General features: G+C 39.3%; 2 protein-coding genes across 2 annotated transcripts; one reads left to right on the top strand and one right to left on the bottom strand.

The window, feature by feature from the left end:
* The first annotated feature begins 656 nt into the window (after positions 1-656).
* On the top strand, positions 657-3,557 carry LOC130991931 (uncharacterized). The gene is made up of 3 exons (XM_057916387.1): positions 657-1,024; positions 1,099-1,204; positions 3,207-3,557. The coding sequence occupies exons 1-3, from the start codon at positions 857-859 to the stop codon at positions 3,287-3,289; spliced, it is 357 nt and encodes a 118-aa protein (XP_057772370.1). The 5' UTR covers positions 657-856; the 3' UTR covers positions 3,290-3,557.
* A 2,438-nt stretch (positions 3,558-5,995) lies between these two features.
* LOC130991925 (FCS-Like Zinc finger 15) lies at positions 5,996-6,897 on the bottom strand. Its single transcript, XM_057916379.1, has 2 exons — positions 6,535-6,897; positions 5,996-6,450 (listed from the first exon to the last, which is right to left on the bottom strand). The coding sequence occupies exons 1-2, from the start codon at positions 6,729-6,731 to the stop codon at positions 6,249-6,251; spliced, it is 399 nt and encodes a 132-aa protein (XP_057772362.1). The 5' UTR covers positions 6,732-6,897; the 3' UTR covers positions 5,996-6,248.
* Between the last annotated feature and the right edge of the window lie 9,434 nt (positions 6,898-16,331).

Here is a 16,331-nt window from a genome sequence, read left to right as displayed (position 1 = left end):
TTCTCTCTCCTTTTTAAAAACTAAAAAAATCAAGTAGGCTATCAAGGAACTCCAATGCAGCACTACATACTCAATAACACAACCACTATCAAGTAGGCTATCAAGGAACCCCATTGCGGATGCTCTTAGCACGCAACGTTTCCATATTTTTCAACACTCTGGATCTTATGTGGCCCACCGCCTGGTTCTATTTTGCTTTTAAGTGATGTGTTTATGTGGAATTTACTTTGCATTAGGTAAAATTGTTGCTTCCACTTGGGAAAGTATCCCCAAGAATAGATTTTATGGCAAAAACATGTAGTAGGTGTAGGCTATTTTGTAAATAGAAGTGTTCAAATAGAAAAATATGTAAATAATATTCCATTTACCTATAAATAGTTAAGTACATATGAAAATGCTCAAATATTATTTTACCTATATATTTCGATTTGATTCTTTTTCAAGTTCGGTTTTAAGTTTCAAACCCGAACTAATTTCAATATGATATGGTTCGTTTCAACTCAGTTTGAATTTGTTTTTTTTTTTTGGACCCTTTACTAAGAGTTTGACCATTTTGACTGTCAAAGTGGATAACAGGGTCAGCTCAAGAGTCAAAGGGAGAGTCAAACGTATAGTGCGTGATTGAAGAAGAATAGAAAAATAAAATAAAATAAAATTGAATTTCTTAAAAAGAGTGAAAAAGCAGAAATTCCAAAACCAAAACCCCCGTCAGCCGATTAAGAAAACCAGCTTTATACAAATCAGACACCACACACCCACACCCTTTCTCTCTCTTGCTGAAGATTTCAATTTGAGGAGAAGATCGATTTTTTCATCTTCAATTGAGGAGAGGGAGTCAAGTCCCACCAAAGAAAAAATGAGTGAAGAGACGAAGAGGAACGGCGGTGGGGCGGCGGCGCCGCTCATCTCCTCCGCCGAGGATCGGAAGTCTTCCTCCGGATCGAATCCCAGCAAGAAAGTCATCATTAAGAGTGCAGACATGAAGGAGGACGTGCAGAAAGAAGCTGTTGACATTGCCATTGGCGTAATCCCTCCTCTCTCTAGTCTTCTTCTATGTGCTTTTTTCATACTTGTAAAACTTTGGTGAATTTTTCATAGGCGTTTGAGAAGTTTAGTGTAGAGAAGGATGTGGCGGAGCACATAAAGAAGATGTTCGACAAAAAATACGGCCCAACTTGGCATTGCATCGTTGGCAAGAATTTCGGTAATCAAAATTGCCTGTCTATCCTCTCGTTTATTGCTTAATTGCATTGAATAATGATTAAGATTCTAGAATGATCGTGAGTGTTTCTGTTAATGGCTTGATTGTTTGTTATACTCCATTTGCTTGTTTCAGCTCAGCTATGGTTTGATGAGTTGTTTGATTTCGGTTGTGTTTTCACCTTATTTTGGATCTAGTATAGGCTCACATAGGGCCCCGGTTACACATTTGAAAGTTTAATTAGGTCGAGATTACAATTTCCTCTGTAGTCATCGCGTTGAGTAGATGATAAAAGTTGAAATTTTGCATTTTAGTTGCTCCCTTTTCTTGTAATCTTATGACTAGTCTGATTTAGGAAAGGGGACTTGTTAAGCTGTTTCGTTATATGTTCATTTGCGCCTAATTTTTGAGCTAGAGTCTTAGAGCTCGATGTTGGTGTTTGTGAGTTGGATCTGTTGATTTGATGTATGCAAGAACGACAGCTTGGTTAAGGTGTTTGTGATTGGCAACGAGCAGGAGAAAATTTGATTAGGTATTCTAATTTCGGTCAATATTCTTCTTGCATTAAGAAGCTTGATTCAGTTGTTTTCCGGAAGGAAAATTGTGGTGGAAAGAAACTTTCTTTTACTTTATAGTTGATATCGTGTGAGGTAGATGGATGGGACTTGTGTGTATTGACGAAGATCTTTGTTTATATTGGAGGAGTGGACTAGTAAAAATGCATTTTGAGCATCGTCTAGAGTCTTAAGAAGCATGTATCAAAATGACGAAGAATTGATCTTCCTCTTTCGGGAATTTTATTGATCTTCGTACTATTTTCATTTTGTGGCATGTGTATCTCAAGTCTTCAAATTCCACTTTCTAGCTGGAGTAGTTGTGTGATCGTTAGGATAGATAAAAGTAATATAGGCTACTCCATCACATACTTTGATTGATCAAACAATTTTGTGCAAGTTGGACTGTGTAATCATTCAACTACTCAATCCTTGTAAATCCAACTCAACATAAACACCCCTCTTAGATAATTTTGGGTTTCACTTCTCTATATATTTCTTATTACCCCTTGTATAGGATATAGTACTAGTAAATTGATGATTTCCCTAGTTAATTTACGTAAAAGCACTATTGCTTACAAGAAAGCATGTTGTGTAGAAATATCAATTGGAAGCTTTGGAATTGATCGATTACATGGTTACTTTAGAACATATGTTGAATTGGTATGAATAAAGTAGAAGATAGACTGCCGCACTTTTGTATATTGGAATAGACTTCCTAGCAACTGTAAATTGCACTGCGTTTTTGTCTTTGTTTTTGCTTTTGATCTTATAGCTTTAACACATTGACTATGGGACCTTTTGCTTCATCTTGTGTTTCTTGAGTAAGGCTGTTTTTGATATTTGAAGTTCTTACCATTATGTACGAGTTTGTTTCTTGCATCACTCCTCAGAGAACGATATCTTACATTTTCTTTACCGGTTCCATAGATGCATAATTGTGCCCATAATTTTCATTGAGTCATCCATAATTTAGTTATACAGGAACTTTTTTTTTTTTTTTTTTTTTTCTGTAGTAGTAAATAACATGACCGTCCTTTCATACAAGTTATTCGTCTTGTCAGAATATCGTTCGTCAGAACTTTAATAAGACATCCTTGGTTTCTGAATCTCTTTTACCTAGAAAGCGATCCGAGAAAAAATGAGTATCTTGATTTCTTTCATTTTATTTCTCAATTATTTTACTTCTGTATCATTGGTACTGAGAAAAATCGAGATCAGATGGAACAAGCTGGTATAGTTTGTTACAGCAGGATGTTTTCCATATGTCATAGGATGAAATCCTGATCACCTACCAGCATTTCTTACGTCATTACACCTGCTACGCATCTAGTATTATCTTTCCACCTCATATGTTTACATATAAAATATTACAGAAACAATGATTTTGGATTAGGTATTATCTTTAGACAAATGCACTCTAATTTGTCTTCACCTATTTGTCCATTTAGGTTCTTATGTAACTCACGAAACGAATCACTTTGTCTACTTCTATTTGGACTCCAAAGCTGTACTCCTCTTCAAATCTGGCTGAGCCGTGCAATAGTGACTTGAATGGAGACGGACAATGACGAATGATGAAGAACATAAGATGATTATGTCATAGCCGTCGCCTTGCTTTTTGTATGTATCATCATTCACATATCTTTATCCATGGAAAACTCCCTCAACTCTTGTATATTTTGTGTGAACTTACTGCATTGACACTAAGGTGTCGTTCATTCCCACTGGTTTCTTGTCCGTCTTGCAATGTTTGCTCGTTGTTCTTGAAGATGAGAATGGGAAAAGTAATTTACAAGAAATCTCTGCTTCTGTATAGTAGCAGGCAAGAGTTCATGCTACGCGCTCTTCTTATCTTCGTATATTCTTGGTTTGATCGGTTTGAGCAATGGCTAGGGGTGTGCTTGATCTGTCTTTCTGTTGTGTGTTTCTTCTACGATCCGATTGATCTCTTGTTTTTGAATTAAATTCTGTTTTCAAGAATATATGTTTGCTACCTAACATTTTAGGGTTGATCAAGAATAGCTTTTTTTTTAGAGTAACATTTTTTTTTCATGAAAATTTCAACTGAACCGACGACCGAATGTGTGTGCTTGGACTGAAGTGGTTATTGGTTTCGACCAAATTAAACTTCTTTTCTTTCCCATTTTTTCTCAACATTTCTTTAAAGAATTGAAAATGGTGTTTTCTCTCAAACATTTTTAGATTTGAGTTTCTATCGTGTGAACTTTAAATTTATTTGTTTGTTTCATTTCAAAAAAAAAAAATAAAAAACTTCTTGAATTGACAATAAAAATTAGATCGATTCTAAGAATTGAAATTTGGTGGAAAATTCAAGTCGACAATCTTACATATTCTTTTACTTTTTTTTCTTTCAATTTTTGATTGGTTAACTTTGGTTAGAATCGAATCTTATTCCACCATTTTTTTTGACTGTATGAGAAAAGTAGAAGTTTTTCTGGTAACAGAAATCTCACAGTTGGTCCCAAGTTACAGTCATATAGTGCTTTGAAGTTCTAAATTTCTGACCAGTGAAATTCCTCATCTGCTCACAATCATCTTATTGGCTATTTGGCTTCATTTTTCTGTTTTCTAATTGGTCTATGTTTATCTAAAACTATTATCTTTATCTAATTGGGTTCGAACTTGAATAGTATAATTCAAATAAATTTCGAGTTTAAATTGATTTTTTTTGCGATATTTATGAATACTTCAAAATTCTACAGTGTTGATTGGATTGTGCCTCAACCACTAGTTATATCTTAATAACTAATAAGTGTCGATTTGAATTAAACTAATTGGATCTTTATCTACATCAACCTTGATCACAAGCGTGAGTTTAAATAAAATAAAAGATACGCATTAAGTTCTTATCATGTCTGTCTGAGTTTTATTTATGGTGAGTTGAAGCCAGAAGTGTCAGTTTAAGCTAGTATAAACATTTGGAAATGGCTAATAATTGCCACTTTGAGTAATAAAATATTACTCTTTCATTCTTTTCAAGACAGTACCTACGGCCACTTTTGTGGTTTAATGATTAAATTACTCTTATTTTAATGATTTTGTTGTGGTGTTTATTTGATCACCGTGGATTAATTTGAATTTTGTTTATATTTTCCAATAGCTACATTTCGGATTTTATATTTTTCTATCTAGGTGCGTAAGATTGAATAACAAATAGTCATATATATGTTGCATCTTGAAGGATATTTTCCAATAACAAAAAGTGAACTCCTTGAGGCAATACTAATAAAAAATTAATTTTTGGAGCTGTTTCGAACATATATTTCTTAATATAAAAAATAAAAACAATATAGAAATCAAAATATATAACCTAGCTATCTCAAATTCAGTAAAATATAATATATAAAGATATCAAATACACACGACTTATACAATAATACAAACATAGTATGGCAGCAATTTATTATGGGGGAATCATACATTTGTAAGTATTAGATAAGATATGCATGAATATTGTATACTCGACAAATTATTAAACGTAACAATAAATTTCACTATAAGTTACTCCGTACATCAAGACCAAGTATTACCTGGCAACCAAAACATACTACGAATTAAAATTTGAAATAAATAACAAATAACAACATAAGCAAAATAGGAAGCACACAATTTTACGATGACGACAAACGTGTCCTTATACACACATGTCGCAAACTCCATAATAGTACTAATTTTTTTTGATTAATTATAATAAATATAAATATAACTATTTGCATTCGAATATATACACATTCATATATTACTCTCTCCGTCCCACGTCCCATGAAGCATGACACAATTCTTTTCGGTACGGAAATTAAGAAATTGATATTTTATGTGTTAAGTGTGGTAGGTGAAAAAGTTAAAATATGAATAAATGGTAAATTTTTTACTACTATTTTTAAAATCGTGGCATGCTTCGTGGGACAGACCAAAAAGGAAACTGTGTCGTGATGGGACGGAGGGAGTAAAATTTTATCTAGTATGCGCCTAAATCAAGAAAATAGGGAAGAAACTCACTAATCAGACTGCAGTTTCACCATATCGTATTACAACATTGTGTTAATTTCTTAAATCAAATTATTCACCAAATCAATTCTCAATTTCGTATTTCATTTCACTCACGAGAGAGTATGCATAGCGGGGGTGGAATTTCGAACGTGCACGGATAAAATAAATACTAAAATTAAGCCAATCACGTAAAAGAATTAAAGGATTAATTAGGTCTAAAAAAAAATAAACAAACCAAAATGTTTTTCAAATATATAAGAAGTGAACTTCCAAAAACATCCTTGAAGTTGAGAAATTCCAAAACCCCAATTTCTCCGCCAGCGAAAAAACCAGTGGAAAACCAAAAACCCATGGGCTAACATGAGATGACAAACCAGTCCCTGGCACCGCACTCGGCAGCGTCGAGATAGAGCTCAAAAAGGGAGGGGCACAGACGCCATAAACGCTATCCACCGAGGGCAGAAACGGAAAAACACACTTCAATACGCAAACGCGTTTGTTGCCCGAGCTCTCGCCCCCTTACCGCTGCGGGAAGACGACGGCGACGAAGAAGACGGAGATGACGTGGCAGCCGCTGAACAGGTGTAATCCAACGTACAACCACTGTTTTCGCAGCTCTCCTCCTCATCCATGAAAATCTGCTTGCACCTGCACTCCACACTGCAAAATGCCCTATCTCCTCTACAAATATGTACATAAAAAAATAAATCAGTAGTGTAGCATGGATTATAATAGGAGGAAAATTAAGAGAGAGAAGAAACCTACTTGTACATGAAGATGTCTTTGCCTGGCAATAGTTTGTGCCGGCAGAGGAAACAATTCTCGAGAAATCCAGAAGCAGGAGAGTAGTTAGAGAGAGAAGGAGAGGAAGGTTTGATCATGGCGCCTTTGCTGAGGATTTGGGGGCTTCGTTTTTCGGAGAGATCTCTGTAGTTTTCGAGGATTACGCTTAGGCCTACCATCTCATGTTCCCGTTGCTGCGGCGGAGGGCGGCGGAGGAGAGGTGGCGGAAAGATGGTGGAAATAAATAGGAGATGGGGGTTTTGAAGAGAGAGAGAGAGAGCGCAGTAACTTGTAGTGCTTGATAACTGCCACGTACCCTTCTTATAGCTATCAATCTGCTTGCACATTTCCAGTTTTTTGTTTTTCTTTTGGTTTATTTTTTGTTCTGTAATTTTGGTTTTTTGTCGTTTTGTGTCCGATGCGAGTTTTTTTTTTACTGTCGTTTGTGACAACTTTACTGCACTAATTTGAGTCGTACGAATTTTTATTGGCTTCAATATATGAAATTTTAAATATTTTAATTTTATATATAAATTTAAAATGGGTCAAAATTTAAAATACCCACCTTCATAACTTATCTATCAAAAATACCCATTTCCACAAAACACATATCAACCATATCCAACTCATCATTAATGCCAAAACTACCCCTCAACCAATCCTCAACGAATCCATCATTAAACCATTTCATGTTCAAATTAAACAAAGTCTTAAACAGACCTAATCAGGCCCAACATGCTTCCGTAACACTTCAAAATAATTCTTAAATTTAACCAACATTATACCTTCGTCGACTGGTCTTCTTCAGGAGTCGGTCTTGTTGCGTTTTACGGCTCGTCTGCCCACCCGGCACGCACCAACCACACACTCGCAAGAGATGGTTGCAACCCTTCTCCTTCACTAAGTGCCGACTAAATAATATGTTGGAAAAATAAAGAAAATATTTTTACTCAACCCGGAATAGTTGGACAAAAACAAAGTGTTTATAGAGGAATTATATAAAATTTAATTTATTTCATAAAAAACTCCCCAAGGGAGGAGACTAACTTGTCTAGCTACTCATAGTAGCTAATACTTGTGTACATAAAAATAAAAAAAAGAAACTAAACTAAAATGAAAAACTTTGAAAACAAGAATTTAAAAAAATTACAAAGATAGATTCTGAAGAGAGAGTGTGTAGTGTGAGAAAGTTGTGGAAATTTTTCGATGATCTCTTCTCTTCAGCACTTGTGTTTATATAGAGGTTTGAACCCCTCTATTATTGCTTGGTTGTTGGCCTCGGATTCCTTCTTCGTGGCCAGCTTGCTTGAATATGACCTCCACCTTCTTTTGTCGGCCTTGATTGCCGACACTTGTTAGTGGCATCACATGGTGCTGGACCCTCGCCTTATCGTCTTGTGATAATGCTGGTAGGGGCCGGCTACTTTTCCTTCCACTCACTTTTGTCCTGAAGCTTTTGGTGAGTGGTCCTCCTGTTCTTCCACCCACTTTTGTCGTTTCTTTTGTGGGTGCGATTCTTGCTGTGAATCACATGATTCACTCTGCTTTGTCGGCCACCTTACTTTTTTGGTGCCCGAGGTGTTCTTCCCTTTGGTGTCTGACGTTCGTCATGTTCATCAGACCGGAACCTTCTTCTATCAGGTTTCGGGAGGAAACCTTTGCCGAATTCTGGCTCCTTCTGCGACGAACATTGGTCGCAGATTCTCTCGATCCAATGGCTCACATGAGCCATATTGCAGAATTTGCGACGAGTCTCTTTGCTCCCCGCGATCTTGTTTCCCCAAATAGTTTGCCTCTTATTCTCGAAAGAATTTTCAGCAAACTGAGTTGTTGTTCCTGTCATTGTGTTAACCAGGAACGTTCCCAGATCTGAGCTTTGAAAGAACTTAAATCTGGACTTCATTTTGTCCATCTCTGTAAGACAGACCCATAGACCCCATGCTCGCCTCGTGGAGATTTGATCCTCCGTAAATGTTGAGACGATTGCGGCATTAAACTCAGGAACTTTGATCCGGTTCAAGGCTCCTGTATCTGGTCTCCGAAGCTTGATGAAATGGAAGGCTTCGTAGACTCCTTTGCCAACTGGCTCTGGAGCTGCACTGAAGAAGTACAATTCCAGAACGTCTCCCCTTTTGAGGGACTCGTTGTTCTCCCATGCGTCGAACACCGTTTTCTGGATCCATTTGGGTAGACCCTTGATTTCGGTGAATGCCGGAGAAGTGGTATAAACTGAAGCTAATGCCCCAAATTCATACCATTCTTTAACATCGTTTGGATTGGCTCCTGGCGTGAACCAAACCCTTGGATATTTTCCTGCAACATCAACCCGGCAATTTCCCGGATTAATGCCCCTTCTCGTAAGAAGTTTCTCCCACCTGTTTTGATAATTTTGCCAAGAAGGAGAAGAAATAATAAGATTAGTATCAACCTTAACTTGGCCTGTCATGGGCCTAAGGCTGATCTCTCCCTCTTTTACCCCAGAGGTGGAGGGTTGACATGTTGATTCAGGGAGTGACCCCTTAACAACATCTTTTCCTCGAGCGTCCGGCTGTGAAGCCATTCTCTCAGGACTTGGGCTAGGGGTACTTGAATCCCCTGCTACAGGTAATCCGCCCTGTACGGAAAGCATTGCTTTAGCCCGATTTTCACGGACTGCGCGCAAGAGCGGCTTTTCAGTTGCTTCCTGAAGATTGAACATCTTCATGAAACAGACATCAATTTGGCTAGATACTTTGGCTTCGTCAGCCGCTTGTATCTTTCCTGCTTGTTTAGTATGCAGCACACATCTGTGCCACTCTTGTTGTAGCAGCTCTAGACTTTCAAAGAGCTGCCCCTGTATTGCCTCGATGGCCTCCGCTTCAGGGAGCTCCATCCCTTGTAAGGAAATCTGCAAGAACATTCTGATCAGATTTCAAAACGACAATATCATAATCATAATATTGGCATTCTGCTTGCCACCTAATCAATCTAGCCTTTTCAGGTTTAGATTCAAACTTTTTTGTTAAGAAAGCTTTAACGTTAGTGTTATCAACTTTCAAAACGAATTTTTTAGCAAGTAAGAAAAGCGGCCATTTTTTAAACGCCTTCCGCACTGCAAAGAATTCTTTCTCGTTGATGTGCCATCGCACAGCCTCGTCGTCGGAGAAAAGACCGCTACAGTATCTGCAAGGTTCTTCTCCATAAGGGGTGATCTTTGTAAGCACAGCTGCCCACCAAAAATCACTCGCGTCGGTGTAGAGGACCAAGTCATCCTCGTCTTGTGGTATTGAAAGTTTCGGGAGATTTTTACAAATCTCTTTCAACTTTTTCATACCCTCACGATGTTCTTCCTTCCATATGAATGGAACGTCTTTCTTCAGTAATGGACTGAAGACCTTTCTGTGTTCCGCAAGGTTTTTGATGAACATCCCTGCGAAGTTGACAACTCCGAGAAAGCTTTGGAGCTGTTTTTTCTCCTTGAGATCCTCCGGGAAACCCTGGACCTTTTCCACAATATGATCTTGTAGAATAATCCCTGATTCATCGATCTCGATCCCCAGAAACTCCATCTTCTGGGTGGCTATGACTGCCTTCTTTTCTGACAGCACTAATCCTTCTTTTTGACAAACATCCGCAAAGATCTCCAGATGCCTGACATGTTCATGAATGTTTTTTGATGCGATAAGAATGTCATCAATGTAAACAAACATAAACATAGAATAATCTTTGAAGAGATTATCCATCTTTCTTTGGAATATCTGAGGCGCGTTGGCTAGCCCCATTGGCATGACATTCCAGACGTAATGTCCCTGAGGAGTTGAGAAGGCTGTGAACTTCTTACTTCCTTCCTCCATGCGAATCTGGTAGAATCCTGATTTGCAATCGAACTTTGAGAATACCCTTGCACTTCTGATGCAGTTGATAAGGTGTTCTCTACTTGGGATGAAATATCCGTCAAACTCAAGAATATCATTAATTCCTTTGTAATTAATGACCAATCTTGGTTTTCCTCGCTTGATCTCCCCATGATTTCTTACCAGAAATCCAGGACTGCTGTAGGGTGATCTTCCTGGTTCGATTAGCTTCAAATCAAGGTGTTCCTTGATTATGCTCCTCATATCCTGTTGATCTTGAGGGTTCATCAGGATAGGTCTGAACCTAACGAACTCATGCTCCTTTCCAGTTTTAACTTTCAAGGTTGCTCTGAGCTGGTTCTTGTCCCACCATGCCAAAGGATTTTCATGGTAACTCTTCTGAATCCTCCTTTTGACGTCGGCAATGGACACCTGTTCTTCTTCCTTGATATCTTTGTGTGATATCAGGGACACTTTGAGGATTTGAGTTTCTTCCTCAGAGAGATTTGGGAATCCCTCAGTTCTGCATTTGAGCAAAACTTCTCCGAATCTCCGTTGATCCTTCATTTGGGGTCGCCGGAGTCTGCCATCATCACCACGCTTGCTGCGGAATTTGATTGGCATTGAACGATGAAAAGCTCCATTGAGCCTTTGCACAATGATTTTGTGATCACAATTGGTTGTGAACACTAGCCTCCTGGCTTCATTGTCCTGTATGTACCTCTTGAAGCTTTGCAGAAAATTATTGCCGAATAATATATCTGCTCCGGTATCATGGAAATAAATTGGTGGAGTCTTGACCTTGTACCAAGGTGTCTGTCCTGCTCCGCCGATCAATATTTCCGTTTGCTTTACTCCCTTTGATAGAAGCAAAATCTTTTTGGAGAAATCCCTTCCTGCAATTCGAGGTAGATCTTCTTCCACTTCTGCTGGAAAGACTCCTCGTTTTGCTGTACAGATTCCTGCTCCCGAATCCACATAAGCAGCAAAATATTCTGCTTTGAATTTCTCGTATAACATCCCAACAGAGATGTATATTGAGAATGGACTTGTCATTAGATCATCAACCTTTGACGCCCGATTGTGATCTCCATTCTTCCTGATTTCCATGACCATGGTTTATATTTGTCAAGGAAATCTCGTCCTAAGATCAGGACATCTGCTTCTTGTCCGGCTTGGCCTTCGGTCTGGATTTCAAAACCTCCAACCTCCAGAGTTCCGATGTATCGGTTGTCACCTGGATTTGCCAAATAATACAACGAACTACAAGGAAACTGATTTTCCCTGCTTGTTGTATCAAACTTTGTGGAAACTTGTCTCCATCCTTCGGGACATTTGAGTTTAACCCTCATGTCTGGAGCTGGTTTTTCCTGGATCGCCATTCTCTCATATGATTGAGAGAAACTTCTTGTAATAGACCCTGAAGTCAGTCTATTTCCCTGGAATGATAGCCTCGGTGCTCCCAGTCTGAGACTTTGAGTATGGCTTAGCACCGTCTTGTCTCCAATATCGATGTCGATTTCTCCGATCTGAGGAATCTCCACTCGGTTTGGTTTGACTGCCTTGGCTACCTCCTTGAATATTTCTGGAATCTCAATAAATTCTTTTCCCAGAAATAATTCCGTATGATGAGAATTTGATAGGGCATACGAGACTTGATAAGTCAGTGAATATGGCCTATTCCCATCTGTTAACAGCTCCTTCTTTTTGTAGTCCTGATAGAGGGTCAGGGCTCTGCTGAAGGATGAATCCTGTAGATTATAAGCGATCTGTGGATAGAACTCGGTTATAATCGTCTTGGCATAGAGATTGCCTGAAAAGGCTCCCAGAACTGATGCTCTAGTATCTCTGATTCTTTTGTCGCATAGTGCAACATCAATTGGTTGGTCTGTCCCTGGGGATAGGGATGATTTGATCACCAACTGAATTGCTCCAATATGAATCCATTTCATCGTACTCGCGACTTCTGGCTTCATTTTCTTAAGATCCTGCCTAATATCTTCAGCAGGAACCAGCTGGATCTCCACCTGATTACTTGTAATCTCCATTGGAAGCGCCATTTCTCGGTTTGTGACACCAAAATAGACATGATGCTTCCTCTTTGATGGTATCAAGCTATTAAAAACTCGATTCAATCTCCCATTGGAAAACCCTTGGTATGTCTGTACCTCTCCGGTTTCCCTATTGAGTTTCTTCACGAGCTTTTTCACCACTTCTTCCTGTGGAATCAGAAAATGGCTTGTGAATCCATTCTGATCTTCCTTCTGGATGTGGTGGACCTCGTGTTCTTCTTTAGTCTGACTCGTCTCCGGTTGATCCATTGGACATCTCCGAATCTTCAGAACTAAAGACTTCTTCTTGCTCATATATACTCTCATCCGAGGATACATCTTCAAATTGATACACGGGTATCAATTTCTGGTGGTAGATAGCGTCTTCGATATCCGGTGTAGATTCGAATCTCCTTATCTGCCTTTTCTCGTTGTCTGGGCAATTGGTTGAAATATGCCCCTTTGCACCGCACGACCAGCAATTGCAATCCTTAAAACTTTCATTGGCTTTGGCTTGAGTGCGCCTGAAAGTTTTTCTCGCCGGGATTCTCTTTTGATTTGAGAATCGGTTTCTTGATGGTCCGCTCCGTTGGCCTGACTTGTAGGAGCGTGCCTTCTGTCGGGTCCACATAGTTCTTGGCTTCCAAGAACTCCTTCTGGACTTTCTTTCATAGGGTTGATACCTATGTTTCTTTCGGCTTTTCCTTTGATACAGCAACTCCGCACCAATCTCTGTTGGAAGATCAATGTTGTCGCACATCAATGGAGATTTCTTGTTGAGTCTTCTCAATCTCTTGAGATTCCTCTGGTCCGCCGCCTTCTGGCACCATTCGGACAGCTTCTTGTGAACATAAGACATCCTTCTTGAAGCACTGTCAAGTGGATATCCTCCTGGTGAAACATACTCATTGATGAGCATTTCCCTCCATGGACTTGGAAGCTTTGGAAAGAAAAGGTCCATGGCCGTTTGATCTTCCACTTCCCCCATATGGACATATAGGGTGTACAGTCGCAGAAATTCATTGAGAGCTTTGGGCTCTAGCACCATCAATCTTAGATTGTAAAGTGCCTGTTGATATTTCTTGCGCTTCTCCTCTGCGGATCCTTCGAAAAAACCCATTCCCAAGAAATGGATTTTAATCTGTTTAGTAATCTCCTTAATGACGTCATATAAGGATGTGCTACTAAACATCTCTTCCCGGGTTGGAACTTTAAGACCTTCCCAGTATAGTTTTGCCATGCCTGCTAAGCTTGCTTCGAAGACTCTGGCAAATTCTTTTTTGTCGTAATCAATTGTAGCAATCACGACTTTCAATGATGAAGCCCATTCGTCGATGAGACCCTCCCATTCTTTGAAACTGGCTTCGTCGAGGTTGAGAATCAATCCGTATGGATGGATTGGTTCTAGTGTGACCTTTCCAACAGGAGTATCCTGCATCTGAGGCCTCCGTCGCTTGGTTCGTTGGAACTGGCTTGCATCGTCTTGAGCTGATCCCTTTTTTGACGATTCTTCTTGAGGCTCTGTTTTGGGAACCTCATCTCCTTGGTTCATCTTAAGATCCACCATATTGAGGTTAGCAAAAGATTCTGCTAACTCTTGTAGATCTTCTAATCCGATTCTGTCAAGGCTATCCATGATATTTGCCTTTCATGATTCGGATTATGTCCTCCGGTTGCAACTCCTTGGGTGCTGCATCGAATAGAGATGTAGACGTCGGGTCTTTGGACCATTGATTCCGGATTTTTCCGGAACATGGTTTTCGCCTTTCGATCTCCTCCATTCTCTTCTGGATATCACGCAAGAGAGATAGTATTTCCTCTTGTTTGAGTGATATTCTGCTCAGCTCCATCGGTAGATCGTACAGCTTAACGCCATAATATTTCACCGTCTTTTGGATCTCCCGCAAGTTGACGTTGTCGGAAGAACTTGGCTCGATCTTTTGGTAGCCTGGAAAAGCTACTCCCGCCTTGTCTTTGGATTCCATCAATCGTGGGACTGATGGGCCTCCTCCATGGTTCGTTCAATCGCCGTTCTGGTTGCGGCGAGTCCCATGAGATTCTCATGGTAGAATTGGATACTCGTGATAATATCACGAATATTCTCGACATCTTCTCCTCGTCGTAGGTTGGTAACGAGGGCTCGATTGTTCCAGTTGAGTCCGTCAAGTAGACGGGTAGTTTCACTCTCCACATATTGTAGAGAATTCCTGTATGGTACACATCTCGGACACTCGTCCGGATCCATAAACTTTAAATGGAGTCTCCTCCCACATGGGTTAATAATAAAATAAATTAAAAATTATAAAATTCCTCTATAAAAACCTGGCTCTGATACCATTTTGACTCAGTGCCCAGGAATGGGTGCCACATCAAAAGATACCTATCAGCTTGCTAACCCTACCCGATACATGCCGCACTTCCAACCCCCCAGGGGGGGAGCCCCGACTCGTTTAGTCATTAGACTTTTTACGGCGCAACCCATGTATCAGAGTGGGGTTTACCCTTACGGAGAGCTACGCTTCGTGACAGATCACGCGGTAGAGGATCAGGGTTATTTATAAGCTCTGATACCATTTTGAGAAGCGCGGGATCAATTTGAACAATAACCAATTTTAATCATTTTTGCTTAACAGTACGTGGCGTTGTCTCACAGTCCAGACCCAGTTTACCGAAGTAACCTATCGGGCACGAGGAAAGTTTCCAGCCGATATACCAGTCAAGCTTAATTAGGCAAAAGATGGGAGATAAAAAGAATTTAAGTATAAGGGTAGAAATGGTATTTCACAATAAAGTGGGTATTTTTCATAGATGTTTTATATAGGTGGGTAGATTTGATAGATGTATTATAAAAGTGGGTATTAAAAACCATTTGCCCATTTAAAATTTGGTCTTATAAATGTACATTTCCTACGATGAATTTTTTTTTACGAATAAAAGTTGAGGTAAAAGTTCGAATTGTTTATTTGGCTTCAACGGTATTCTTCCTATATAACGTAGTTGAACATTAGGTAACATTACAACAATAACAATAAATATATGAACAAATTACTCCATCCGTCCACGAAATGAGTACTCATATTTCCATTTTCGTCCGTCCACGAAATGAGTACCCATTTCCCTTTTTGGTAAGTGTACCCCACACAACACTTTAATTAATACACTAAAAAAGGTGGGACCTCTATTCTATTCACACTACACTCAATACATTTCTTAAAACTCGTGCCGTACACAAATGGGTACTCATTTCGTGGACGGAGGGAGTATTAGTTAAAAATGTTCATTATGTGCAAAAAAAAAATGAAAAAAAAAATTGTGTATTTGGAGACATAATTTTAAGTTCATGTACAAAATCTAAAATATGTAAAAGTTTGTGTAATTGAAACAGTTATCCCTATAATTTGATATCTGAATATTAAATTTAATTACCGGAGGATTTGGTCTACTTGTGAGTAAATCGTATGATTTCTAGTTAAAGACTTCAGAAGTCCTTACCAATTCGGTGTAAGAGCACCCGCATCGCGGGTACTCGAGGAGCTCCTCGAGGAGAGGGAGTGCGTCGAGGAGGGCGATGCAGCGTGGAGCTCCTCGAGGACTCCTCGAGTTATCGAGTATCCTCGAATGGGCGGAGGAGATGGCGCGTGCAATGCACGCGCCCAATTTTAAAAAAAAAAGGAAAAATTCAAAAATTCGAATTATATTCGAATTTTGACTGCAGTTCCTCGGTTTCCGCACCTTTGACCGACCGTTTTAATTTTTTTTTTCTCCTTCTTCTCTTCTTTAAAACATCCCCACCTTCTCCCTTCTTCTCTTCACACCTCTTCTCCTTCTTCCTTCTTCTCTTCACACCTCTTCTCCTCCTACAATTTTCTCCGTCGTGGATCCACACAACCCTTTC

This window comes from Salvia miltiorrhiza, chromosome 7 (assembly GCF_028751815.1).
Source record: "Salvia miltiorrhiza cultivar Shanhuang (shh) chromosome 7, IMPLAD_Smil_shh, whole genome shotgun sequence".
Classification (NCBI taxonomy): Eukaryota; Viridiplantae; Streptophyta; class Magnoliopsida; order Lamiales; family Lamiaceae; genus Salvia; species Salvia miltiorrhiza.
The sequence above is the reverse complement of the archived record's forward strand: the minus strand, read 5'-3'. Positions and strand labels throughout refer to the sequence as shown.

What these genes read in the sequence shown, in the direction of transcription:
- LOC130991925 (XM_057916379.1), bottom strand. Translation starts at nt 6,731, where the DNA reads ATGGTAGGCCTAAGCGTAATCCTCGAAAACTACAGAGATCTCTCCGAA. An exon ending in AAAGACATCTTCATGTACAA is followed by an intron (nt 6,451 to 6,534) that starts GTAGGTTTCTTC and finishes ACATATTTGTAG; the next exon opens with AGGAGATAGGGCATTTTGCA.
- LOC130991931 (XM_057916387.1), top strand. Translation starts at nt 857, where the DNA reads ATGAGTGAAGAGACGAAGAGGAACGGCGGTGGGGCGGCGGCGCCGCTC. An exon ending in CTGTTGACATTGCCATTGGC is followed by an intron (nt 1,025 to 1,098) that starts GTAATCCCTCCT and finishes AATTTTTCATAG; the next exon opens with GCGTTTGAGAAGTTTAGTGT. An exon ending in CATCGTTGGCAAGAATTTCG is followed by an intron (nt 1,205 to 3,206) that starts GTAATCAAAATT and finishes TTGTCCATTTAG; the next exon opens with GTTCTTATGTAACTCACGAA.